Source organism: Lontra canadensis, unplaced genomic scaffold (assembly GCF_010015895.1).
Source record: "Lontra canadensis isolate GAN:19392208 unplaced genomic scaffold, GSC_riverotter_1.0 scaffold7, whole genome shotgun sequence".
Lineage (NCBI taxonomy): Eukaryota > Metazoa > Chordata > Mammalia > Carnivora > Mustelidae > Lontra > Lontra canadensis.
Window position 1 is genome coordinate 24,833,707 of NW_022631001.1, and position 27,563 is coordinate 24,861,269.

Consider the following 27,563-nt stretch of genomic DNA (forward strand, 5'->3'; position numbering starts at 1 on the left):
CTAAACTATTATAATTTTTTTTTTTAAGATTTTATTTATTTATGTGACAGAGATCACAAGTAGGCAGAGAGGCAGCCGGGGAGGTGGGGAAGGAGGCTCCTCGCTGAGCAGAGAGCCCCATGCGATGCAGGGCTCGATCCCAGAACCCTGGGATCATGACCCGAGCTGAAGGCAGAGGCTTTAACCCCCTGAGCCACCCAGGCGCCCCAAAACTATTGTAATTTTTATTTTAGTTTTTAACTTCTTTGTTTTATTCTGTTTTACAGGCAACAATTGGTATTGACTTTTTATCAAAAACAATGTACTTGGAGGATCGAACAGTGAGTAATGCTTTCAGTGTGCAATTTTCTGCAACACTCCAGGGTACAAAACGATGATCAAAGCTATAATCGATGATTATCACTATAATAAGTTCTTAGCAAAGTTGAGAAAGTTAGTTTACAGGCTTTGAGAAAAACTATTATTAACAGAGTGGTAGTACTTAGCATTTTGACCTAATCTCCAAGTGAAATCCAAAGAGGAGAGAAAGTCAAGTTGTTTGGAAAATACTGAATGCCCTAGGCCTGCTAAATAAAATTTGTCATTCCCATTTGGAAAAATGATAACAAGCTGCTTTGCGATAATGAAAAGTGTATTTTCATAAAGACATTAGAGCTGCTAAAGACTTTTTGAGTGCTACTCTTGAGGCATTCAAAAGTATTTCATTTGAATTTCACATAATTTGTGAATTTCAGAATTTTATTTGTCAGAATGTGATGTATACTGAAGTGATAGTGAATAGATAGAGGTAATGTGTATTTATTTGTTGGATTTAGATACCTTTCTTTTGGAATGCTCCCTTTACACATAGTATAAATTCTGTACTCTAGCCCACTGTCCCTGGAAGAGATTCCTATCAACTAAACAGTGACTATCTTAAATGTAGTATTTTGGGAACTATGCCCAAAAAACATTATTGTATCTCTAATGCTATTTCCTATTAGTGTGTGAAAGTTTTTCTTTTGGATATTCTCTTTTATGGTTTAATATACAGCATGTAATTTCTTAAATTTTCAAAGCTTAGAAATTATTTATAATGGTAAAATAACTGAATGCTTGTTTTCAGGCTTTTCTTCCTTAAATGTAGATATGATAAAGTAAGAATGCAAAGAAATTTTTATAGAGAGTTGCAAAAAGATACTTGTCTGTTTTCTTAGGTTATATACAATGTTCTGGGAAGAAATATATAGGAGAAACATTAGCACAGTAGTCAGAGACCCAATTTCAAAGTGTTCTGGATCCAGTAGAAAAGAGACACATTCTAGCTTCAGAGAGGCTTTCAGAGAGGCATTCATTCCTTTACTCTGATAGCCAGGGCTGCTCATTGGCATTTACCTTCGTTTTTCCGTTTTATGCTCACTATTTGAACATCAACAGTCTACTTTTTGCTATCTGGAAGGCATAAGATTCAAAGAGACATTATAGGGAGTTTTTAAAAAGCTGTATTTCTGATTCTGTGAAATCTTTCACATTGCCGTATTTAAGTCACGTACCTTCAGAGCGAGCAAATTTTTAATACTACTCCCTTTTGAAAAAGTTTTGTGTTATTTTCATTCCTCATATCCCTGCAACCTTTTGCATGAGTCTGCTTTTTACCTTCTTCCCACTTTCCCCCTTTTAAAAACATTATTTCTTTTTTCTTTTTAGTATGAGTTTGGTTTTTTTTTTTTTTTTTATTTATTTTTTCCCATCCCACAGATCAGGCTGCAGCTGTGGGATACTGCGGGTCAGGAACGTTTCCGTAGCCTCATTCCCAGTTACATCCGTGATTCTGCTGCAGCCGTAGTAGTTTACGATATCACAAGTAGGTATTTTGCAACGGGTTGACCTTTCTTATTTTTCTTGCTTGTTTGACTGATTTTGTTGTTAGGTACGATTGCAATTATGGGACACAGCAGGTCAAGAGCGGTTCAGGAGCTTGATTCCTAGCTACATTCGTGACTCCACTGTGGCAGTTGTTGTTTATGATATCACAAGTGAGTGGGGGGGAATTAATGCGTTTCTAATCTTTCAACCTTTAGCCTAGCTGCATGCATGTTCTTGTCTTGTGCTTGTTTTCTATACTAGCATGTAAAAATGAGTTTTGTCATAGTAAACCTTATCATATACCAGCTAGGTCAGAAATATTTGCTTTGATGTTTGTACCAACTTTCTTTATTTCCATTGTGCCAGATTTTTTTGGCCTGGAAATTTTCCTTTAGATCTGATTATGAATCTTCTCCCAGGCTCTCTTAGTATCCTTTTATCCCTAAGTCACACCATAATTATGGTTGGAAGAATGTCACCTTTTTCATTTAACTTTATCTCAGGTTTCTCTAAAATAAAATAATTTGCATTTAAGCCTCTTGCCAAAATTTTTCAGTCCAAGGCTTTCTATTGAGGCTATTAAAAGCTGCTGCTAGCCAGCTTTTCTCTGCTTTCCGCTTCCAGACATCTTCTCTATAGAGGAAGGCAGAGAAAACGTAATAATGAGCAGTTTTCTAGTAATCATTTTCATTTGAATCATATCTGGATTCTGTGACTGACTTTATTGCTAACAAATTGCACTTTAATTTCTCTCCAACAAGAAATTTTAAATAGGAGATTAAAACAAGTAATGATCCTTTTTCTTTTCCCTGAAGACTGAGTAATGCCTTTGGCATTTTAAGTGCCTATAAATTTTCCACAGAATATGGTGACTGACAGGGAAATGCTCTCTGATTAAAATTGTCTTTGTAAATTGGTTTATTATAGATATTAGGCAATATTAAGCCATCATTCCACATAGTGGTCCATAATTCGTAGGAAAACTAGAATAATGTTACATCTTAAACTTATTTTAAAAAGAATCTTACATAAACTATTGGTTTGAGCTAGTGATATTCTTACTGTACATTTTTTCATATTAGCTCAACCAGAAGTGATATCTACTTAATTGCAATGGCAGAATTATAAGTTTGCATTCAGAGACCTTTTTTGGAGGTGGATTAGGGGCTATATGCAAGCTTTCTTTTCTTGAAGCTTTACTTTGGGTTGCTACTTGTTTAAAAAAGTGTATGTTCATTATTGTGCATTGACAAGTTTTGCAGCTTTAAAATGTTTGTGCTTACTTTAACCAAAGCAAGTGAGACCTTATGTATTTTTCTTTAAAAATTGTGCACATGTGGTTAAAATATTAGTAAACTGTTCTCTGAAGCTGCTGTAAAAAATACTGAAGTATTCTACTTAGAATCTAGTGCTAGGAAAAACGGATTTTGTTACAAGTGATTCTGATGCATTAAACTAATGAACCTCAAGTTAAAGTGATCACAAACTGAATAAGCAATGCAAACAGAGTGGTGTTGAAAGCTGTTTAAAGGCTTCATAAATTTTCTGGATGTGTTGGGATTTATTGGCTGACCTATTTTTGGAGATGCTTTCTTTGTCATGCTGGGTATGTGTAAGTAATCAAAAAACCATTGTGGCAATGTGACACCATATTATCTGCCATAGCTGTCCTTAACATTTTAAAAATTTCCCCCCCACCCCCCCTTACATCTGATACGTTACACTCATTGATCATGTTCAAAACTTTTAAACTACTATAAAAGGAGCTTTGAGGACTTTAGTCTTCTTATTTGTTTATATCACTGACAGTTGTACTCAGATAAAATGGAGTTATATTGCAGGCACATTAAAAGTGGGTCCTAATGTGCCGCCCCCTCCCCAACTTTTTGGGTTTTTTTGTTTGTTTGGTTGGTTTTGGTTTTGGTTTATCACTTGGGGAGGCTTTGCAGTAACACTAATCTCTTTGTCCACCCTCCTATACCAGATGTTAACTCATTCCAGCAAACTACAAAATGGATTGATGATGTCAGAACAGAACGAGGAAGTGATGTTATCATCATGCTAGTAGGAAATAAAACAGATCTTGCTGACAAGAGGTATAGAGTGATTTTGTGTGTGTATCAGATGTTTGATTTCTTCATTAATCAGCTTGTTATTTTTATTACTGAAGAATTGTTTTGAAAGGAAACATGTTTAATTCTTAAGTTTATACCCTACTTTTCCTCAGTGTGAGAACCTGAAATATAAATGTAAACATTAACCTCAGTCCTCAAAGGAAAATGAGTTTTTTTGTTTTGTGGAAGCCCATGTGTAAATAGCTTTTGTGCACATGAGGGGATAAAAGATTATTTACACATGAAGCTGGTAACTGTTTTGCATTTTTTAGGCCTCATAAACATGAGCAGTGTTCTGTTAAAGAACAAAATGTTTTAAGAGCAAATCCTATCTTTAAAAATTATTCATAATGATTAAATGCACACTCTTTTGGTAGTCTTATAAATATTCATTATAATTCAGTGGTGTAGTTTTTCTTTTTTTAAATTGTATGGTTGAACCAGACTGTGTAGTTGAACTGAATAGCTTGATTGTGATACTTTAGTCAAATGAGCAAAGCCATATTCAAGTCACAGGATGCAAAATTAACATTCACTGTAGGACCCATGGCTTGAATATCTGCCTTCAGCATCCTAAGTAATCTACTGGATATTTTTTCTGGTTTAAATAGTCTTGACCATTTTACTTAATAGTAGAAGCTTTTACTATTTGCTGTTTCTTTATTCATGAGTTGGATATTGAAATTCAGGTACTGAACTTGTACTATTAATTAAAATGTTGCAAAGAAAATCCAGTATGTTCAAAGGCTTGTGGAAATGTTAAGCCCATTTTTTCCCATGGTACCTCATTTGGAATTGGCAGTAGAATGACAAAAAAGTCTTTCTTGATTTAAAAGTAAACTCAGAATATGAGCATCTTTCCTTTATGAAAATAATTATTTGGACATCAATTGGCATCGTAAGTTTTCACTATTTTATTTATCTCCACTGTGAGAATTTGTAGTTCATGTAGGTATATATTCTTCTGGTAGAGAGTCCCTGGTACTTTCATTTTTAAGTAGGAAAATTGTATATGTGAATTGTTTACTGTTACAATAGCCAGAGTTATCTAAAAGGATGCATATAGCATCTGTTTTATTGTGTAATATTTCAATTGAGTACACAATGCTAGAAACTTACCTAAATTATACTTAAAGTGATTTTTTCCTTCAAGATAATATTTGTCCATTGGTTTGGAATTACTGTGTTTCTCAGCAATTTTTGCCAGACCATCACCCTTTAATTTTAAAATGAATAAAAGATTTAAATGTTTGTTTAAAAAAGCATTAGAAGAAAAATTTTTTGGTAGTAGGTGGGTGGCTCTTTATACGCATGGCATGAAATCCTAAAGCCATAAAGAGAAAGCTTGGTTAAGTCTGAATATATAAATACAAAGATCATATTCACCTGTTAGATCAGTCATTATTCAGAAGATTGATAATGAACAGTATTTCAAGAATCTAAATAAACAAGAACTCTCATGTACTGAAAATATAACAAATTTTTTAGAAAGATTTTATTTAGGTATTTGAGAGAGAGCAAGAGCACAAGTGAAAGGGGGTGGAGAGCAGAGGGAGAAGGAGAAGCAGACTCCCCACTGAGCAGGGAGCCTGACATGGGGCTCCATCCCAAGACCCGAGGATCATGACCTGAGCCAAGGGCAAATGCTTACCTGACTGAGCCACCCAGACACCCTGTAACTAATATAATTCAGGGATGAAACAGTTCAAAGTATCAGAATTTAAAATACTCATTGACTCGGGGCGCCTGGGTGGCTCAGTCACACATGCTATCATGTGTAGCATGATATCCTTTTTGTTAAAAAAAATAAGATGGTAGGTATGTTTATATATTCTTTTGCTTAGAACAAATTTGCATAAGCATACATGGAATTTAACTCACTTTACATCTTTGGGAAGGGATTGGGATTATGGAGGACTTTACTGTTAATGATTGGTCTTCTAAAAAAATTACTTTGTAATCAGGAGAGAATGTTTTAATAAAAATGATTCAAAGTTAAATGTCTTTATCACATTGAGAATTATATTATTTTGGTAAAAACTTGGAAGAAATACCAGAGTATATCTGTTTCAGCGTTTCAATATAAGCACCCCATTGTGTAGTACTTTCTATCCTTTGTAGCCAGTGATTCCCAAATGTTCTAAACCTGAGAATCAGTTGGTAAATATGGCTTCTTAGACCCTCTTTTAAGATTCTGGCTGTGAAGGGCCATGGTCAACTTTAAACATTTTAGGGTTTTATTTTTTTTAGTTTTATTTTTTCTTTAAAGATTTTATTTATTTATTTGACAGAGAGAGATCACAAGTAGGCAGAGAGGCAGGCAGAGAGAAAGGGGGGGTGGTGGGAGCAGGCTCCCTGCTGAGCAGAGAGCCCGATGTGGGGCTCGATCCCAGGACCCTGAGATCATGACCCAAGCTGAAGGCAGAGGCTTTAACCCACTGAGCCACCCAGGCGCCCCCATTTTAGGGTTTTAAATCCTCTCTCTAGATGCTGTAATTCAGTTAGTTCAGTGTGGGACCCTTGAATCTATAATGAGTCTTCTTGGGTGATTCTGACAAAATCAAACCATAGTTGGGACCATTGCTGTAGCTAACCTTCAGCCATTTTATCAGGGTGACTACTAGTTCTAAAACTAGGAAGAATTTCTGTCTGGAATCATTTATGTGTAGGATAATCATTCACTTAACAATAATCATTCAGAAGTATTTATTGAGTATCATTTATGTTTCAGAGGATGCTACTCTAGGATAGAATGGTGAACAAAAAAAGACAAGTCTCCAAGGAACTTTTTTTTTTTTTTAATTTTATTTATTTATTTGACAGAGATCACAAGCAGGCAGAGAAGCAGGTAGAGAGAGAGAGAGGGAGGGAAGCAGGCTCCCCGCTGAGCAGAGAGCCCGATGTGGGACTCCATCCCAAGATCCCCCATAAATTCATTCATTCATTCATTCATTTAGACTTGGTATTAGATATCCTAACATCTAATTAGGTGTCAGGTAGGCAATTGGATATTGGAGTCTGGAGTTCAGAGTAGCCGTCCAGACTAGATATGTAAGTTTGGAAGTAATCAGCATGTAGATGGTATTTAAAGCCACAAGACTGTATGAGATCACCAAAGGAGAGATTGTAAATAGAGACAAGGTCCAAGGAGTAAATTTTAGGGCAGGTTCCTGGGATCAAGCCCAGTGTCTGGCTCCCTGCTCTGTAGGAAGCCTGCTTTTCCCTCTCCCACTCCCCCTGCTTGTGTTCCTTCTCTCATGGTCTCTCGCTGTCAGGTAAATAGATAAAATCTTAAATTAATTAATTAACCAATTAATTAATTCTGTAGGTATATTTAGGGCTAAAGATCTGCAGATTGTCAACTTATTTTTAAATGTGTGTTTTTTAAAATGTATATACACGTGTAAATACATAGAGAATGAGGATAAAACAAGCAGATGTAGCAAAACATTAACACTTGGATTGTATAAGAGAATATCTGTGATGTTCTCTTTGCTTAGAATATTCATTTTCTTCTTTCCTGACTTTTCCAGAGAGTGGAGAATTTTTAGAGTAGTATCTTCTTATAAATAAGAAGATAGTTGAATCTAGTGCAGAGGCTTAAGTCTGGGGAATAAGGACAGTTTCCTCCATAGTAGCAGGACTAGAGGTAGAATATAAGGATACACACATGTAGATCAGTGGATAGATTTGGTGAGAGCTTGTGGAAATTCTCTTGTATTGCTTTGGTTTTCTGTATTGTAGGAAGCAGGGTTTGTCAGCTGATATTTTAGATCCATTTAATTAGAATATTTGCATATTTATTAAACACCTGTGTGGGGGCACCTGGGTGGCTCAGTGGGTTAAGCCTCTGCCTTCGGCTCAGGTCATGATCCCAGGATCTTGGGATGGAGTCCCACATCGGGCTCTCTGCTCAGCAGGGAGCCTGCTTCCCTCTCTCTCTCTCTCTGCCTGCCTCTCTGCCTACTTGTGATCTCTGTGAAATAAACAAATGAAATCTTAAAAAAAAACAAAAACAAAAACAAAACGTGTGTGCCCACTAGGCACTAGGAATACCAAGATAAGTGACATAATGTTTCACTTGAAGAGTGTATTACAGTTTGAGAGACACTGCTAATTATCATGCATTACCAAAAGCCCTATAAAATGTATCAAGAGACTTTAACATACATGTCTTTTGACTCACTTATTCCACTTAGAGAAATCCACAAAATCCATCCTGAAGAAATGACCCACAGTGCACAAAATATTATGTCAAGAAGTTTATAGTAGCATTTTCACAGTAGTATAAAATTTGGAAAAAACATTTTTAACAATTTGGGAGTGGTTATGTAAATTATAGTAGCAGATTGACAAATTGGTCATGAAAAACTTTTTTACCTGAAGTTTTTAATCATAAGGCTAAATTATTATGATCTAATATGAACATAAAATAGCCAGATATTAAGTTTTTAAAAACAAAAAAAATTGGGATGCCTGGGTGGCTCAGTTGGTTAAGCCACTGCCTTCAGCTCAGGTCATGATCCTGGAGTTCTGGGATTGAGTCCCACATCAGGCTCCCAGCTCCTTGGGGAGTCTGCTTCTCCCTTCTCATGCTCTCTCTCCCTCTCTCAAATAAATAAATAAAATCTTAAAAAAAAAAAATTATAGGATGAGCCCTGCCAAGTAAAAGCAAATCACTAAAAAAATTCCTTTTTAAAAAATTGTTTAGTTACGTATAACATATACACTGAAGTGCACAAATTTTAAGTGTACTGCAGCTTAATGAATCTTCAAACTAGTCTCACCTGTTAACTAGCACCCCGTCAAGAAAAGTTCTTTTCAGAATCTTGTTTATCATCTTTATAATATCAGTTTTGCAAAAAGAAGAATTTATCTTTAAAATTTTTTTTACAGGCAAGTATCAATTGAGGAAGGAGAAAGGAAAGCCAAAGAGCTGAATGTTATGTTTATTGAAACAAGTGCAAAAGCAGGTTACAATGTTAAACAGGTAAGTGATCTTGGAGTATTGGGTTGAGGTTATCAAATTGAAAAACTATTATGAAATAATTGTGTGAGTATCCCTGCTATAAGATTTTCTTCTAGTTGGGAACAGCAGGTCTCATGAACTAGCAACATATTACCCAGTGAAAAAATACAAATGTGGCATAGATTTTGGAAAAGGAGAAAAGGGTTGACAAATTTAAGATTGTGCACAGGACAACTATTTTCATTATGATTGCAAGGTTGTAAACTTACCCTACCCTCACTATATCCCTACTGGATTGTTTTAAGGTAAATTAAAAAAAAATTTCTTTTCTATTTTTAAGGGTTTAATGATAAAAGAAAGCAAGTATTTGCTGTCGGGAGTGATATTTTGATTGTAGTTGTGAAAGTATATTCTGGTTACTTCATCCTTAGTAACCTGCTATTGTTCTAACAGTGTTTATAAAGGAATGTTTTGGGGGAGCTGGAAAATGGGGGGGCACCTCACATTATCAAACGGTTTTCTATAAGTTAGAGTAGTGGTCCCAGATTTATAGGATTTTCAAACCAATAAGTAGTTTTTTCATTTCTAAGTGATCAGTAGAAGGTTAAAATAAAATCGTTTAACCCGAGTAAGTTGACTTTTATGAAAAATTCTTTATATTGTTTTCACTTTCTTTCCCATATCTCGTTGCCTTGAAATAATGTAAGTAACTTCGTACTGTCACTGATTCCCTCCCTGTAGTATATGGTTTCATGCCTCTAAATCTTTGTTCATGCTGTTGTTCTCTTTGCTTAGAATACTCACTTTCTCCTTTCCTGACTGATACTTACTCATCCTTTCAAGTTTCAGTTTAGATGTTAGTTCTTCAAAGAAATTTTTGTTGACATTCTCTACCATACCATACCTGTAGGCTATTTTATTTACCATTAATAAATGGTACTTTTCTTTGTTTTCTCGGACCTCTGACCCTTGTGAAACCATTGTCCTGGAACTTACCACATTATGTTGGAAATATTTCTCCCATCAAAATTATATATTCCCAGGACCTACAATGTCTGTGGAATTTAGAAAATGATAAGTAAATGAACTCATGAACTCATAGGAACCACAGATAGTTAAAAAACTTGAGTAACAGAAGTGTTAGCACAATTATTATCACTGTTCAAGGACAAAGCAGTGGGTAACTTCATCTAGCTTTCATCTAATAATGACATTTTGATATGGATATGAATGAACTAGTTGCATATTATATGTCAAATTATGGCCTTCTGAGATGTTTTTCAGTCTGGATTAATGTCTAAACTATGGCCCCCTACATCTGACTCTGAGTAGTCTCACAGGTTCGGAAGTCTCAGATCATCAGCATACAGTGGTCACTAGTGATACCTAGTATCTTCATGACATTTAATTGCTTCTAAGTTAAGATAACTCTTGGGATGTTGAGAAAATGAGATTTGGCATTCATTTGCTATATTTTATAAACACATATAATTTTTTTAACAGCTTTATTGAAGCATAATTTCCATACCACAAAATTCACTTGTTTTAAATATACAACTCAGGAGATTTTTTTAGTAGATGTAAAGCATTGTGCAACCATTACCACAATCTGATTTTAAAACTTTTTTAGCAGTAGGCACATAATTTTTTCTAAAAGCCCTGATCCATACAAATAGATAACAGCAAGCCAGTGATAATGAAGAGGGAATTCTTTTAAATTAGCCCTACCCTGAATTCAAAACCTATTTGCTATTTTATTATTTTTCTTTATTTAGATGATATGTCTGAACATGTGATTTTTGGTGAAGTTCCTGATTCTGTTGGGACTTGATTTTATTATCTTTTAAATATTAATATGATCAAAATTACTGTTTTCAATTTTTGGAATAGAGCTGCCTTTTAATTTTTTTTTGTAGCTTCTTTCTTAACTCACAAAAACCATTACTTTCTACTTTATAGAGAGTACGATAGTATATTAGAATTTTATTTCAATATTTATAGAGCTTCGCTTTGCCATCTTATGTAATTTTGTTAAGAAAGAAATCCTGAGGGCACCTAGATGCTTCAGTTGGTTAAGCATCTGTCTTCAGCTCAAGTCATGAAGCCAAGGTCCTGGGGTTGAGTCTCACATCAGGCTCCCTGCTCAGCAGAGAGTCTGCTTCTCCCTCTCTCTGCCCCTCCCCTTGCTCATGCTTTCTTTCTCTCTCAAATAAGTAAATAAAACCTTACCCCCCCCCCCAAAAAAAAGACAAAAATTCTGGACACATGGCCTCTTCCCCCTATCAATTGAGAGAATGAAACCAAGAAAAGAATTTAAATCTTATGTTAATAAGTACATTTAAATAATAGGTTAAAATCTTCCCCTTTGTCAGTGATTAATCTTATGGAATATATTTCTATCATGTGGGAAAATTACTAATTTTAAATATTAGCTAAGAAATACACCACATTACTTATTATGGGTTGGCTATTCCTTGAATTTGTGGGGGTTTTTTTTTGTTTTTTTGTTTTTTGGGTTTTTTTTAAAGATTTCATTTATTTATTTGACACAGAGAGAGAGAGAGAGATCACAAGTACACAGAGAGGCAGGCAGAGAGAGAGGGGGAAGCAGGCTCCCTGCTGAGCAGAGAGCCCGATGCGATGCGGGGCTTGATCCCAGGACCCTGAGATCATCACCTGAGCCGAAGGCAGAGGCTTTAACCCACTGAGCCACCCAGGCACCCCTGTGTTTTTTTGTTTGTTTTTTAATTAAAAAAAATTTTTTTTGAGTTTGTTTTTATAAAGGAGCTTAAAAACTAAACAAATAGGGTATCATTTTAAAAATTATTTAAGTGACTAGAAATGGAAGAAAATTTTTTTCTTTTAGTTGCACTATAAATCACCCCAGCATTAAGGGAAAACAACAACAACAACAAACAAAACCATTCCCTTTGATATCACTTGATATATTAGGTATATGGAAAAACTCAAATTTTCCTAAATGAAATCTAAATCAAATCTACAAAATAACCACTGTCCAGTTCCTAAAGTTCCTAACTCTGGACAGTGTACCTTGTGTGGTTTGAGTTCAGTGCTTATTTTGCAAATCTAACGTTTATCATGCCATTGGAAGCTTTGGCAGTGGGGGGGAAATTGGTGACAGAAGTTTTTCCTAAGACAGGTATTTTTGAAACTCATACAGCTTACTTACTGTTGAGATTAGGAATGTGTTTTTCCTCCATCCTATCTCTGGTAGAAAATATAGTACCTGATATCCAAACAAAGGTAAGAAAGGACAGACGTTTTTAGAATGGCAGATGTCCCCAGGAAGATCTCCTAGGATTAGAGAATTGCTTAATGAATTTTTTTTTGTTTTTGTTTTTTTAAAAGATTTTATTTATTTATTTGACAGACAGAGATCACAAGTAGGCAGAGAGGCAGGCAGAGAGGGAGGAGGAAGCAGGCTCCCTGCTGAGCAGAGAGCCCAATGTGGGGCTCGATCCCAGGACGCTAAGATCATGACCTGAGCCAAAGGCAGAGGCTTTAACCCACTGAGCCACCCAGGTGCCCCGAGAATTGCTTAATGATTTTAAACTTTAATGTGCATAATAGTTACCTAGAACTTATATAAAATAATGGGTTCCTGGGGCACTGCTTCTGGATAATGATTCAGTAAGGCTAGGTTAGTACCCTGAAAATCTACATTTTTATTTTATTTTTTTATTTTTCTTATTTTTTTAAAGATTTTATTTATTTATTTGACAGAGAGAGAGAGATCACAAGTAGGCAGAGAGGCAGGCAGAGAAAGAGGAGGAAGCAAGCTCCCTGCTGAGCAGAGAGCCCGGTGCGGGCCTCGATCCCAGGACCCTGAGACCATGACCTGAGCTGAAGGCAGAGGCTTAACCCACTGAGCCAACCAGGCGCCCTGAAAATCTACATTTTTAATAAGAATCTCAGGATTTCTTATGCAAACTATACTCTGTAAAAAGACCTGATAAGCCACAGATATGATTGAGCAAGTATGTCAAATCTGTTCAGTTTGATAATTGTTCAGATATGTATTAATTCTCTAATCCCTACATTTAAGAGGCTCAGTCTTAGGTAGAATCCAAATTTGTACATGAGGAATTAAATATTACATATTCCAGTGCCAAAATATGTCTTCATAAGGGGCGCCTGGGTGGTTCATTTGGTTGGGTGTCCATCTCCCATTATGATCCTGGGATCTTGGGATTGAGCCACATGTCGGGCTCCCTGTTCAGCAAGGATTCTGCTTCTCCCTCTCCCTCTCCCTCTGCTCTTCCCTCTGCTTGTGTGCTCTCTTTCTTATCTCTCTCTGTCAAAAAAAAGTTTTGTTTTGTTTTTTTAAAGATACCTACTTTTGTTGATTCTGCTATATAAAGGCCCTTTTGTCTGTTGCTTGCCTGCTGCCATAGCTTATTAACTGATACCTGCCTTAAATCTTACCCCACTTTAGATTACCCTCTATTCCGCTATTATTGATTATTTTAAAATGCAGATTTAGGGGCGCCTGGGTGGCTCAGAGGGTTAAGCCTCTGCCTTCAGCTCAGGCCATGGTCTCAGGGTCCTGGGATCAAGTCCCAGATCAGGCTCTCTGCTCAGCAGGAAGTCTGCTTCTCCCTCTTTTCTGCCTGCCTCTCTGCCTACTTGTCAAATAAATAAATAAATCTATCTGTGTCAAATAAATAAATAAAATATTTTTTTTAAATGGCAGATTTAATCAGGTTACTTGTGAATTTTTTTTTTTTAAGATTTTATTTATTTATTTGAGAGAGAGCATGAGAGGGGAGAAAGTCAGAGGGAGAAGCAGACTCTCCAAGGAGCAGGGAGCCCGATGTGGGACTCGATCCCAGGACTCTGGGATCATGACATGAGCTGAAGGCAGTCGCTTAACCAACTGAGCCACCCAGGCACCCTAGGTTACTTGTGAATTTTATGCTGAATTTTAAACCAAGTCCTTAGTATGCTATGCCCTGCTGCTCAAAGTCTTGATATTCAGCCACTGTACACTACACAGTGTACTACACTGCTTAAAGTCCCCCAGGTTTACTGTGTTCCCATATTTCCATTGTGTTACTGTCCCTCTTCCAAAATACTGTTTCTTCTCTGTTATTTGTAATTAAAAACTTGGTTCAGACATAATCAAGTGTAGATCAAATGCCTTTCCTAATTATTGAAGTAGCACCCCTTCTTTCTTTTAATATAGAAATTTTTTTGTTACTTCTGCCTCCTATCATACTGAACTCATTAATGTTTATTGAATGGAAGAATAATATGCTGTATTTTTTGAGCAGATACTTAGAGCTGCCATGTTATGCTGTAAGAAAAAAATCTGTTTAATGAGGTTGACTTGATCTTAAGAATTTTCCAAGACATGGGACGCCTGGGTGGCTCAGTGGGTTAAGCCGCTGTCTTCAGCTCAGGTCGTGATCCCAGGGTCCTGGGATCGAGTCCCGCATCGGGCTCCTTGCTTGGCGGGGAGCCTGCTTCTCTCTCTGCCTCTGCCTGCCACTCTGTCTGCTTGTGTGTGCTCTCTCTCTCTCTCTCTCTCTCTCTCTGACAAATAATAAATAAAATCTTTTAAAAATTAAAAAAAAAAAAAGAATTTTCCAAGACATGGAACAAGCTTAGAGAATCTAGGTTACATGAGGTATTATACTTCTGTATTTTCACTGCAATTTAGATGTGGATACTCCTGCCCCTTGAGTTTCTTTGAATTCAGCTAAACATACATTGAACTTTATTTCCCATTAATTATTGGGGTAAACATTTACGTACAGTGAAATGTACACATCTTAAGTTTACATTTAGATGAATTTTGATAAATGTTGATGTAGATGTAAGGACTACATCAGTGAAGATAGAGAAATAATTTCCAAATAATTGGGGCATTTCTAGATCCCTTACTGTTACAGCTTCTGATTTAATTCTGTTGTGGTCATAGACTATACCATGTAACATTTTAGTCATTCATAATTTATTGAGATTTGTGTTATGGCCTAGCATATGGTCTGTCTTAGTGAATCAGACATAAGACATAACTGGAAAATAATGTTCTTGTATAGTTGTTAGGTATAATATTTTATAAGTATCAGTTATATCAAGACAATTGATAGCATTGTTCATAACTTACATAGTCTTACTAATTTTTTGTCTGTAGTCTGTCAGTTACTGAGAAGGGAGGTATTCAAATTTACAACAACATTTGTATTTGCCTGTTTTGCCATTTAGTTCTGTCAGCTTTACTTCCTATTTGGAAATTCTGTTATTGAGTGCATATGTAATTAGGATTATTATTGTTTTCCTAATGCATTGTTTTTTTGTGTGTTTTGTTTTTAGTGTTAAGAAAAGTTCTTTTTTTTCTAATAATACTCCTTGTCTCCAAGTCTTTATCTGATCTTAAAATAGCCATACCAGTTCTCTTATTGGTTATTGTTTGCATGGTATATCTTTTTCGTTGTAAAGTAGGTTACTGTTGGATTGGCATTTAGTTGGATCTCACTGTTATTTAAAATCCAGTCTAAAAAATCTTTGCTTTCTATTTGGGATGTTTGGGATTTTTTTTTTAGATTTAATGTAATTATTAATGCAGTTGGGTTCATATCTGTCATTTGCTTTTTGTTATCTGCTTGTCTGTCATTTTTAAAAGTTTAATCAAATATTTTTTTTTAAAGATTTTATTTATTTATTTGACAGAGAGAGATCACAAGTAGACAGAGAGGAAGGGAAGCAGGCTCCTTGCTGAGCAGAGAGCCCAATGCGGGGCTCGATCCCAGGACCCTGAGACCATGACCTGAGCCACCCAGGCGCCCCAGTTTAATCAAATATTTTTATATTGTATTTTAACTCCTCTTTTTAGCTAAACCTCATAACTTGTTAGTGGTTGCTCGACAGATTAAACTAGAGTTAATATATTATTTCATCCTTTGTACCTGTGCACTTTTGCTTTGTGTTATTGTTGTGACATACTTTGTATTTATATACATTGTGAATCCTCTAATAGATATTTTAATTTTTGCTTTAAACAGTAATTAAGAGAAGGAAAAGGACAGCTTTTTCTGTTTACCTATATATTTACCATTTCCAGTGCTCTTCATTTCTTCTTACAGATAGGCATATCATCTGGTATTATTTCCCTTTAGCCTAAATAACTTTATTGTTTCTTATTGGCATCTCCTAGTGATGAATTTGCCCAGCTTTCATGTAGCCCAAAAGACCATTTGAAGAATAATTTTTGAAGAATGTTTTTGTTTTTGAATTTGTGGTTGACAGATATTTTTCTTCCAATACTGTAAAGATACACTTCATTGTCTTCTGGCTTCCATTGTTTCTAGTGAGAAGTGAGCTCTAATTTGTATGTTCTTTGCATGTAATATGTTCTCTTTATTTTTTTTTTAAGATTTTATTTATTTATCTGACAGAGATCACAAGTAGGCAGAGAAGTAGGTGGGGGGGGCGGAGCAGGCTCCCCGTTGAGCAGAGAGCCTGATGTGGGGCTCGATCCCAGGACCCTGGGATTATGACCTGAGCTGAAGGCAGAGGCTTTAAGCCACTGAGCCACCCACGCACCCCTGTAATGTGTTATCTTAAAGTATTTTTCCTTTCTCATTTTCTTTTTTCCTCTTCTTCTGGAATTCCAGTGGCACATCTTTTAAATGGCTTGATATTGTCCTACTAGTCCCTGAAGCTTTGCCTATTATTTTTTATCCTTTCTGTACTCTTTTTAAGATTGGATAATATTACTGATGTGTCTTCAGGTTCAGTAGCCCTTTTCTCCTATATCCAAACTGCTATTAAGTCCATCCAGTGAATTAAAAATTTCGGATACTGTACTCAGTCCTAGATTTTTCCTTTATTTCTTTAAGTTTCTATTTCTGTGTTGGAGTACCTCATCTCATCATTGTGGAATTGTTACCTTCAAGTTCTTGAACATATTGATAATAGTTGCCTTAAAATTGTTGTAAACTAATCCAACATCTGAGTCATCTCTGAGTCTGTTTCTATTGGCTGTTTTTCTCTTGCCACCAGGTAAATTTTCCTGTTTCTTCGTGTGTCTAGTCATTTTTGGTTGTATGCTCAGCATTATCTACAATACATAGAGTCTCTGGTTTCTGTTATTGTTCTCTGCAGAATGCTGAGTTTTATTATGGCAGGTTGTTACATTGCTGGCTGATCACCTTGAATTTGTGGAGTCTTGATGTTATGTTTTGTTTCGGTGGATTTGTAGGAGGCCCGAGGTATCTATCAAACTTTTCTGACTTGGTTTGATTCAGACTCTAAAGTGTTTTAAAATGTATCCCTGGAGCAGATAGTAACTAAAATTTCTGCTCATTTCTTCCAGCCTTCTAGCTATTGCTTTCAGATGGGCTTCTTGCAGTCTCTCCTACATATGTACCATTCAAGAGTCACCTGAGATTTGCAGGAAATTTATGTGTAGAATTTAAGGTTCCTCCTTTTGGCTTCCTCCTTAGTTATTTCCTTCCTCAATCCAGCCACACTAGCAGTCCACTGACACTGCAAAACTTAAACACTCTAGTTTTCTGCATGACTTCTGGCCACCTCATATTGCACAGGCTAAGAATGGCTCTTGGGAACACCTTTATAAACATGGATCTCACCCAATGAATGTGGGTTCCCTTCTTCCCAGGGTTGAATTCTCCCTAATGTTGCTCTTGAGAGCCTTCGAAAAATTGTTTTTTTAGTTTTCCAGAGTTAATAATTGCCATCTTCAAGAGTGTTAGTCCTATACAAGTTAGTCTGCAATTACCCAAACTGGAGGTGATATTAAACTTATGGGGGGTAGGGGCGCCTGGGTGGCTCAGTTGGTTAAGAAATGGACTCTTGATTTCGGCTTAGGTCGTGATCTCAGGGTTGTGAGATTGAGCCCTATGTCTGGCTCCTTGCTCACTGGGGAGTACTGGAGATCTCTCTCCCTTTCAGTGGGTTAAAGCCTCTGCCTTCAGCTCAGGTCATGATCCCAGGGTCCTGGGATCGAGCCCCACATCGGGCTCTCTGCTCCGCGGGGAGCCTGCTTCTTCCCGTCTCTCTCTCTGCCTGCCTCTCTGCCTACCTGTGATCTCTGTCTGTCAAATAAATAAAATCTTAAAAAATAAATAAATAAATAAACTTATGGGAGGTAAAACTTAAAATATCTGATAAATGTAACAACTGAGACTATTTAGCATGTACATAGTTAGGTTTTTCTGTATGTTATTTATCATCAAAATAAGTGGATTTTTTTACTTAAATTATATAGTCAATAAGTAATACATATTAACAGAAATTATTGTGAAGAAATAATCACTGACCCCTTCTGAGATTTTTGTTGTAGGTCAGTCACAATTCAGAAATGGTACTTGTATTTAGAAATTTACCAGGTAAATATTACAGTCCAGTCACTGTCTTGAAAAACATTGGGAATCACAATCTTACATGCCTGTTAAAGTAAGCATTGTGTGTGTTTGTTCAGCCGTATGTTTGCAAAGCACAATTACTTCTGATTGTGCGTTGTACTAATTTTATTTGAGAAAATCATCATGTGCTTTCACTGGAAATTATATGGTAGTCTTTTTGTATAGATGTGTTTATTTGTATTAAAGGTACCATCTAGTTGTATTTTCCACATATAGAGATGTTTTCTAGCTTTCTGCTAATTTGCCAATTGGATTCCTTCTCCCTACTACCTTGTATACTGGAGTATAATACACATAATAAAAGCTGAAAATGGACTTCCTCTATTATTCTGTGTACTTTTTAAACAATTCTAGGAGAAATTTCATTAATGGTGCATCATTAATGTCTGACTGTGGTTCAGGTGATTGGGCCTTAATGCCTAAAATTTTGGCTTAAAATAAAACAAATTTATTCCTGACCAATACTGCTAATTTTTCTTATTTAAAAATGTTCTATGCTTCACCCCTCTGCTCTTTAACCTTGTATAAGCACTTAACTCTAAAACCCTGTTTATGTCTTTAAAAATATTGTTATAGTTTTTTTTTTTAAATAAAAGTACTATGAGGGCTAGAACTATAATAAATAATAATACCTAGCATGATCATTTATGTCATATAGGCTATTTAAGTAATATTTTTCATTACATTCAATATTTCATAGAAAAATAGCTTATGCAGGCACCTTGGTGGCTCAGTTGGTTAAGTATCTAACCCTTGGTCAAACCCCATGTTGGGCTCTGTACTTACCAGGGAATCTGCTTGAGGAGTCTCTCCTTTCTCTACCTCTCCTGCATTCTTTCTCTAAAATAAATCTTTTTAAAAAAATAGCCTGTTGCTTCTCGACCTTTTGGCTAAGATCAAGTGTAAAAGAAAATAGCCTGTGGTAAATATTTTAACCCTTATTTTTCTGCTTTAAAAAATGCAGTAATACTGCTTTCTTTTGTGAAAGTGGTATAGTGTTTAAATTGCTGAAGGAAATGGTAATGAAAAGGTAATTAGTTAAGACTTCCCTTGACTTTTCATCTGAGAATTAACACATTCTTTTAGTGAAGTATTAAGTATGTGGGTGTCACCTTTCTTATTATATTCTCTAATTTTACAGTACTGGCAAATGGGAAAAGAAGAGAAACACTTCTTGATCTTTAACTTCTAAAATTATCAGTGCTTGTCAGAAGAAAAAGATTTGTTTGAAAGAAAATTAGTGATAGCTGATGTATATCAGTCCTAACAGATCAATGAAAGCTTACATATAGTGGGGTTGTGCACACATGCATGTGCGTGTAAATTGTGTTACACCTGCTGAGAAGCATATGTACTTAAAGCATTGGTAGGAATAGTGACTTTTCTATACCGTTATATCCTATGTCTGCTGTAGTTCTTGGCTCATAATAGGTCTTCATCTTATACTTTTATCCTGTACCTTAATTCACATGTGTCAATTACCTACAGTCTTATAGACCATTGTAATTCCTTTGAAGAATTTAAAGTTATGTAAAATATGATTCTTAATATTTTTTTAGCTTTTTTTTTTTTTTTTAGGATTTTATTTATTTGACAGTCAGAGATCACAAGTAAGCAGGGAGAGAGAGAGAGGAAGGGAAGCAGGCTCCCTGCTGAGCAGAGAGCCCGATGCGGGGCTCGATCCCAGGACCCTGGGATCATGACCTGAGCCGAAGGCAGAGGCTTTAACCCACTGAGCCACCCAGGCGCCCCTGATTCTTAATTTCTAAAAAGCTTATAATATAGTGAGAAAAGTGACATTCTCATGAAAATTATGTAGTAAAGGGTAGGTAATACATGATAAATGCTTAGCCAATACTGCAGAGACAGTAAGATCCACAGAAATTATTGAAATGTAAAATCAGTGTTGTCACAAGGAGGTATATTTGTTGAAGAAATGAATAAGATTACATATAGATAGGATGATCAAGGGAGGCCCTGTCTTTGTCATATGTGATTCCTAATGAAGCAGAAGCCTCTCTTAGCGTATCATTGGCTTTTAAGAAATGGATTTTCCTCTAATGATTATTTAAAACATCTTAATCCCCTAGGGTCTTTTCCTTCCTGTCTTACATACATTTCTGTAAGGATAGAACTTTGCTTTTTGTAAAGCTTTTACTTGGCTCATTTTAGGATGTCCTGGGTTGAGTTTAAGTTAGTGGCATTGATTCCTTTAATCTTATTGAAATATTTTGAGGGAACACCAAGTTTTTCAAATACGCTGGTTAAAACTACAGATAAAATTTTTAAGTACTAGAAAATGGATTAAGTTTTTCTGTTTGTGATTTATATGGGTAATAGTATTTCACAAAGCAAATTCCTCTTACTCAGGATTGTTAGCTGTTTTTTCACACAGGCCTTTCCACAATGCTTTTCCATATAGACAAAACTTCCATTTATACTAAACCATATAAGGCAGTAGAAAAAAAGAACACTTTGAAATCTCAGTTCTGCTAGGCTATAAAATGAGGATATTAATATCTTCCTCACACGTTACTATGAGGATTAAAATGAGAAAATGTGAAGATTCTGACAAAGTAAGCACTCAGTATTAGCTTTTTTGATTACTTCACACTCTTACAAATTAGTGTTACAGCATAGGTCTTTAACCATGGCTGCATATTAGAATCATCCAGAGATCTTTCAGTGAAACACTAAGGGCCCCGCCCCACCCCAAGTTAGTTAAATCTTTGTGGGTGGGCCCCAAGCATCTGGTTTTGTTTGCTTTTAGTTGATGCGTGGTAGATATTTAGAACCACTGGTATAGAGGGAAGGACTTTACATATAACCATTCAAGGAAACTTTCCTAAAATACTTGTTTCTGACTACTTTCAAAGGTGAAAAAAAGTTGAACTTCACAAGTGTAGCCCCCTTTTTATTAGAATCTAAGGATTAGGGAAATTAATATCCTTGAAGTCACAAAGCTGTAATAATGGAGTACTTAGTACTACAGTTTCTTGATTGGGATTTGGAATTTTATACTCTTCTAGAAACACGTTAAATACTGTGTTACATTCTGAGACTAGGTAGACAGGTAAGAATATAACAGTACCATCTCTGAAAGACTTCTTTCATTATGTACTTTTTTTAAAGCATTAAAACTTTTATAAACCATGTTGTTACATTTTTAAGCTAGCCTATAATAAACTTTGATATCCTTAAGAGCTGAAAAGATTGTGTGTTTTGAACTTTTAAATAGCTTAATAAATATTTCATGTCAGAGTCAAACTATGAGATCTTGGGGAAGATTTCTAGATATTCCTAAGAAGGAATATTTCAGTTCTGCTCTAGTATTTTCTGAAGGTCTTTCTGACTGACCGGTTTTAAATAGCTTCAGAGCAGAGTGTTACACCTCTTGGCATTTGTTACAGTCCTAGAATTCACTCCAGAATTTCATAGTGTTTGGAAAAAGTTTCTGTTCCCCTAGCCCACAGGACCATGAGTTATTATATGAATAGTTTTTAGTAGAAATAGAGCTACTGTTTACTACAGACTTTCTATATAACAGATCAGTTCTAAGCAGTTTACCTAATGATCTCCCTTAAATTTTCACAGTAATCTAGTCAGTTAAGTAGACTGTTATTTTAAGCCCATTTTACAGATGAGAAAACTGAGGAACATAAAGTTCCTCACCACCTAAGTGGCCTGCCCAGAATATAAACTTTGTACTTCACCTTTTAGTTTTTTAGCTTTTTGCCATTCTGTCCTGTCTGTAAAGCACTTTCAATATGTAATTTGTAGATCTTTGTAGCCATAGTAAAAGAACTAGAATCACTGATAAAAGTCCTAATGCAAACTGTTTTTTTTTTTTTTTATTTATTTATTTTTTTTTATTTGCATTTATTCTGTGCAAATTTACTCCCGGGCCATAAGTTTTTGTTTCTTCAGTTTCTTCTGGGATATCTTTTTCTTCTGTGCAACCTCCTCTTCTGGTTTAGGAACAATCTGCTCTTTTTCAGTAAGGATCATCTCAATGTGGCAGGGAGAGCTCATGTATGGGTTAATCCGACCATGAGCCCTGTAAGTCCTACGCCGCATCTTGGGGGCTTTGTTCACCTGAATGTGCTCAATGACCAGAGAATCGACATCTAAACCCTTAAGTTCAGCATTACTCTCTGCGTTTTTAAGCATGTGCAGTAAAAATTCAGCACTCTTCTTGGGCCACCGACCTTGTGTCCAGCCCCACTGTTTGGCCTGGGCACACCTACCAACTCCACCATTGTAGCGACGGAATGGCACACACTGCTTCTGCAAAGTGACGTCTTTCAGATACTTGGTGGCTTTTCGGATATGCATACCCTTGATGGCCTGGGCAGTTTCACGTGTGTTCTTAAAGTGAACACGGAGATTTGAACCTCTTGACTTGCATGATTTCGTAGGGTTTTCTGGGTCAAGCGAATAGCGAACCATGTTCAGAGGTCACCTGGGAGGGGGAGGAATTCCCTGGCCGCTGAGAGGAAGAGCAAACTGTTGTTTTTAATGCCTTCTTTTGTCCATAGGACAAAGTTTGTATCCTTTACAGGTCTTTCTTCATCTGGCCTTTAATATAGAGAGCTTCTTTATAATCCTGTTACATATTCTGTGCTCTAGCCAGTCTGGACTACCTAAACATTCTTGAATATACCTTGTGCTTTTCTCTGACCGTGCTTTGGGCATTTGATTGTCTAACAGTGACAAATGTGGCATATATTTGGGGTGAGATACAAGGGCACTGTGCATCCCAGAAATTGACTCTATAATAGTGATACTTAGTCTTGGCCTCAGTAATTTTTTTTTTAAAGATTTTATTTATTTATTTGACAGACGGAGATCACAAGTAGGCAGAGAGGCAGGCAGAGAGAGAGGAAGGGAAGCAGACTCTGCCGAGCAGAGAGCCTGATGCGGGGCTCGATCCCAGGACCCTGAGATCATGATCTGAGCCGAAGGCAGAGGCTTTAACCCACTGAGCCACCCAGGTGCCCCTTGGCCTCAGTAATTTTAACACTTAGCCATCTAACCATAATGTATAGTCAACACATTTCTGATTTTAGTAGTTTCAAGGACAGGGAAAAGAATATTGAGGCTAGTGACTAACTTTGACACACCTCTAAAATGCCACTAAAACTTATAGAACCAAAACAGTTACACTTTATCTCAAATCTTCCGTAATCCTGCCCCACCAGGCAATTCCTACAGATAAACATTTGCTCCTGTTCTATATTCCTTTCCCTGAACAGATTATGTAGAGTTCTAGTCTTTCATCTCTGATCCTCTATTGTTTCTATTCCTTCTCATTTTTAACTCAGCAACATATATGAAGCACTCAAGTTCCAAGAACTTTTTGCATAGTATGTTTTTCACCCATGTGAAATTTTGTTTTTAGAGATTTTATTTATTTATTTGACAGGGAGAGGGAGAAGCAGGCACTCCATTGAGCAGGGAGCCTGATATGGGGCTCAGTCCCAGGACCCTGGGATCGAAACCTGAGCCAAAGGCCGACGCTTAACAGTGACCCACTTAGGTGCCCGCCAAGTGAAATTTTTAAACTGCCTTTAAATCCCAACTGAAGTGTCACCACCTAAAGAATATTTTCCAGTGTCCTAAGAAGGGCCTTCTTATATCTGTGTTCTTATATCATTTTGTATTTCCTTGGTTTATGGCACTTACCACACTGTAACATAACAAATTGTTTGCATCTGTCTCTCTTACCAGACTGTGAGCTCCCTTGAATTATAAAGCTACATTTTATTCAATTCTCTGTCCCTAGAGAACCTGAGACAATGATTCAAACAAGCAGGTATTTAGTACAAGGGAGTTACATCACACGTGCATTTAACTTTCAGGAATTTTATACTGCATGCCAAAAAGAGAAATAATTGAAATAATCAGCCAGTTTCACCTGTCATTCTACCCAGTGAGTATATACCTAGTATTGGACACATAATAGGGGGTATGAGTCTTGCTCCTTCAGTTTCTGTTGCCACATGCCTCTCAAAGTGACCGTCTTGTCAGGCTTGAGTGTGATTCTCCTTTTGAAGATATTTTTCATAAATCATACCTCAGATACAAGCCCATCACTTCCACTGGTACTTTTTCTGTTGATGGAGGAAAAGCCATCTGTGTTGGATTTGAGAGATGGTGTGTTGGTCTCCAACATAATGCTTTCCCTATTCACGGTAATTTTGACTAGACTGACTTTTACTGTATACTCAGTGACTTTAGAAACTGTTTATAAAAGATAGGAATGCCACTTACAGTTTTCCTAAATGAGCAATCTTCTGTCTTTACTTTGAGTTGTTAAGAGTATGTTTTTATGACTCAAATGACATTTTTGCTGTTTATTTCTTAGCTGTTTGTTCATGTCTGATCTCACCAGTTGGAAAGTAAGGATCATATCTTTATACCTTTCTGTATATGGCATACAACCTATAGTACATACTTACAAAATAAATAGACATTTTTACATGCTTTCATTATGCTAAGGTCTAAGTGAGAAATAACCCAGAAGCTCTTTTAACTTACCCATCCCAGTGGTCATCCTCTTTCACTTGATACCATTTGCTAAATTTTACCTTCCAATTACCACATTTCTTTTTTCCACAGCTCTTCCGACGTGTTGCAGCGGCTTTGCCTGGAATGGAAAGCACACAGGATAGAAGCAGAGAAGACAGTATCCTTTTTGTTTCATCAGATAATTTTATTATTAACTAGTCTTTAGAGCTCCACTTGGTTAGCTAAGGAATATTATGCTATTGCCTTTTACAGCCAGGAATTAATGGCTTAGGAGCGTAGAAACTCCAGGGTTTTCTGTGGCAAAGAGATCTGGTGATTCAGGTCTACCTTTTGCAGCCTGCTGTTCACTACAGTTAATCAATGAGAAGGTGTGTGTTTATGTGCTTGATTTTTAATGAACAGGAAACTTAGAATCCTAGCCCTCTGCCTTTAATTTTGAGTCCTGCTGGCTCTAGGCTTTTTCCCTGCAATATATATTTTATTTTCCTCCCTTGCTTTTTCTAACATTCAAGCTTTCTGCTTGGCATAGGCAGGAAATAACTCAGTCTGGTTTATCGTGGCCTCTGTTTTCAGAAAGACTAGGACATAGTGAAGTACATCTAATAATAGTTATTTTAAAGGATTTTTAATTTTAATATTTTAATTGTTTTATATTTACCTTTAGTGTTTTTCCATATGCATTTTTTAAAAGATTTTATTTATTTATTCTTCAGAGAGAGAGAGAGAGGGAGCACAAGCAGGCAGAGGCAGAGAGAGAAACAGGCTTCCCACTGAGCAAGGAGTCCAATGTGGGACTCGATCCCAGGACCTTGGGATTATGACCTGAGCCGAAGGCAGCAGCTTAACCAACTGAGCCACCCAGGTGTCCCTCCATATGCATTTTTATTAAGCCATAGAAGTCATAGCATTTTGTGTTCAGCTTTCCCCACTGCTAAATGTTTGTTTTCTAAGCCTTTATTACTTTTTTTTTTTTTAAAGATCTTATTTATTTATTTGACAGATCACAAGTAGAGAGAGGGGGAAGCGGGCTCCCCGCTGAGCAGAGAGCCCGATGCGGGGCTCGATCCCAGGACCCTGGGACCATGACCCGAGCTGAAAGCAGAGGCTTTAACCCACTGAGCCACCCAGGCTCCCTGCCTTAATTACTTTTAATAGGATAACATGTTCTGCAGAGTTGAAGTCCCGTCATTTATTAAATTCTCTTTGCTAGAATTCTTTTGTAGGCTGTTTTCAGATTTTCATTATAGATAATCCCATGAGGAGCATCATCTTTTACATGGTTTCTTGCTCCTGTAAGTTCCTTAGAACAGATTCCCGTGAGTAGGGCTTAACCTTATTCTGACCCTTGTTGCATCTAGTAGATACAGGCAAGTTTATTTCATTTGAGCACCTCATACAGTGAACTAGCTATATAGGAAATAATGGCTGTATCTACTGTGTAGCCAATAGGAATGGAAGGGGCTTGCAAGAGTTGTCAGTGTTCAGCCGAGTTAGAATTGTACTTTCTCATTTATAGCTCCTTAACTTTTGTCTCAGTGATTGACATAAAACTGGAAAAGCCTCAGGAGCAACCAGTCAGTGAAGGAGGCTGCTCCTGCTAATCCCCCGTGGCATCTTTAACTTTTCTCCAGAAGCTCACTGCTTTGGCCCCCTTACTCTTTCATTGACTGCAGTGTGAATATTGGCTTGAACCTTTTCCCTTCAGTAATAACGTATTGCAATTCATCATTGCTGCCTGTCTCGTGGAGATGATCTATTAGCTTCACAAGCACAAAAAAGTTCAGTGTCTTCATTATTTATATTTTACAAAAAGCCAAATGATTACAACATACTCCAGTGATAACTTTAAAAATTAGATACATTTTCTCAACTTTTTTTTTCCTTTTCAATGTTAATGATAATGTACTTCAAAATGATGGAAATTTCAACAGTATGTGGTTTGGTTAAGGAGCAGTTGTTCATAGCAGCACTTGCCTACCAACTTGATCTCTTTCTGCTTTTCTCACCTCTCCCTTACTGTATTCCCTGTTCTTACTCTCTATCAAAACAAATGAGGTATGACAAAGCAGCAATCAGACCAAGCCCATTGGATCCTTCAAATTTAGCGATACCACTTGTTCTAGCCTTGGACCAAGATGTCCAAAAATATTATTGAGCAGTGATATAAATTACTTAGACTTTATTTGAGGTCAAAACTCAGCTATCATGAGTAGGCAAGTGCTTGGATAAGACGGGTTCTGTTGCATCTTCAAAATGAGTCCTAATGAATACACTGAGTACTTAAGTCAAGTGAACGTAAAATGTGTTTCAGACCAAAACCGATGACCCTTTCACATGTTAGTCTCTGGGAGAGAAGGGTAACACTATTCAGAACATGTTTTTAATACTGAATTCTTCCAGTGAACTATTTCTCCCAGGATTTTAAAAATTGTCAAGATAAAGTTATTCTCTTTGTTTAAAAAAAGAGTGGGGGAGAAGAAAACTTTTGTAAGCAATAGATTTCTCTGGGGTTTTCTTTCTTTCTTTCTTTCTTTTTTTTTTTTTTTTTTTTCCCCAAAAAATGCTATGCAGTCAAGGTGCTATAGGAATCAAATTCCCTTAAGAAGAACCAGTGGAAGAATTTAAACTTGGCACCTTGATCAGAACTATAATAACCAGTAAAAACAATGATATCTAAAGTTTACCAACAAA

At 36.4% G+C, this 27,563-nt stretch overlaps 2 protein-coding genes across 4 annotated transcripts in view; one reads left to right on the top strand and one right to left on the bottom strand.

Annotated features, from left to right (window-relative positions):
• Positions 1–27,336, top strand: part of RAB6A (RAB6A, member RAS oncogene family) — a 107,737-nt gene extending 80,401 nt beyond the window's left edge. For 2 of the 3 annotated variants that reach the window (XM_032853130.1, XM_032853128.1), the window contains exons 3-8: positions 267–320; positions 1,910–2,015; positions 3,830–3,941; positions 8,856–8,949; positions 24,963–25,029; positions 26,409–27,336. In XM_032853130.1, coding sequence (XP_032709021.1) covers positions 267–320; positions 1,910–2,015; positions 3,830–3,941; positions 8,856–8,949; positions 24,963–25,029; positions 26,409–26,473 — 498 coding nt within the window. In that variant the 3' untranslated portion in view covers positions 26,474–27,336. Of the gene's footprint in view, positions 1–266; positions 321–1,737; positions 1,844–1,909; positions 2,016–3,829; positions 3,942–8,855; positions 8,950–24,962; positions 25,030–26,408 lie in introns of all 3 variants that reach the window. The other variant, XM_032853129.1, reaches the window with a different exon arrangement.
• LOC116865080 (60S ribosomal protein L17) lies at positions 22,208–22,816 on the bottom strand. The gene has a single exon (XM_032853131.1). The coding sequence runs from the start codon at positions 22,788–22,790 to the stop codon at positions 22,236–22,238; it is 555 nt and encodes a 184-aa protein (XP_032709022.1). The 5' UTR covers positions 22,791–22,816; the 3' UTR covers positions 22,208–22,235.
• Positions 27,337–27,563: the final 227 nt, after the last annotated feature.

Excerpts from the sequence above, each read along its gene's own strand:
- LOC116865080 (XM_032853131.1), bottom strand. The coding sequence starts at position 22,790 with ATGGTTCGCTATTCGCTTGACCCAGAAAACCCTACGAAATCATGCAAG.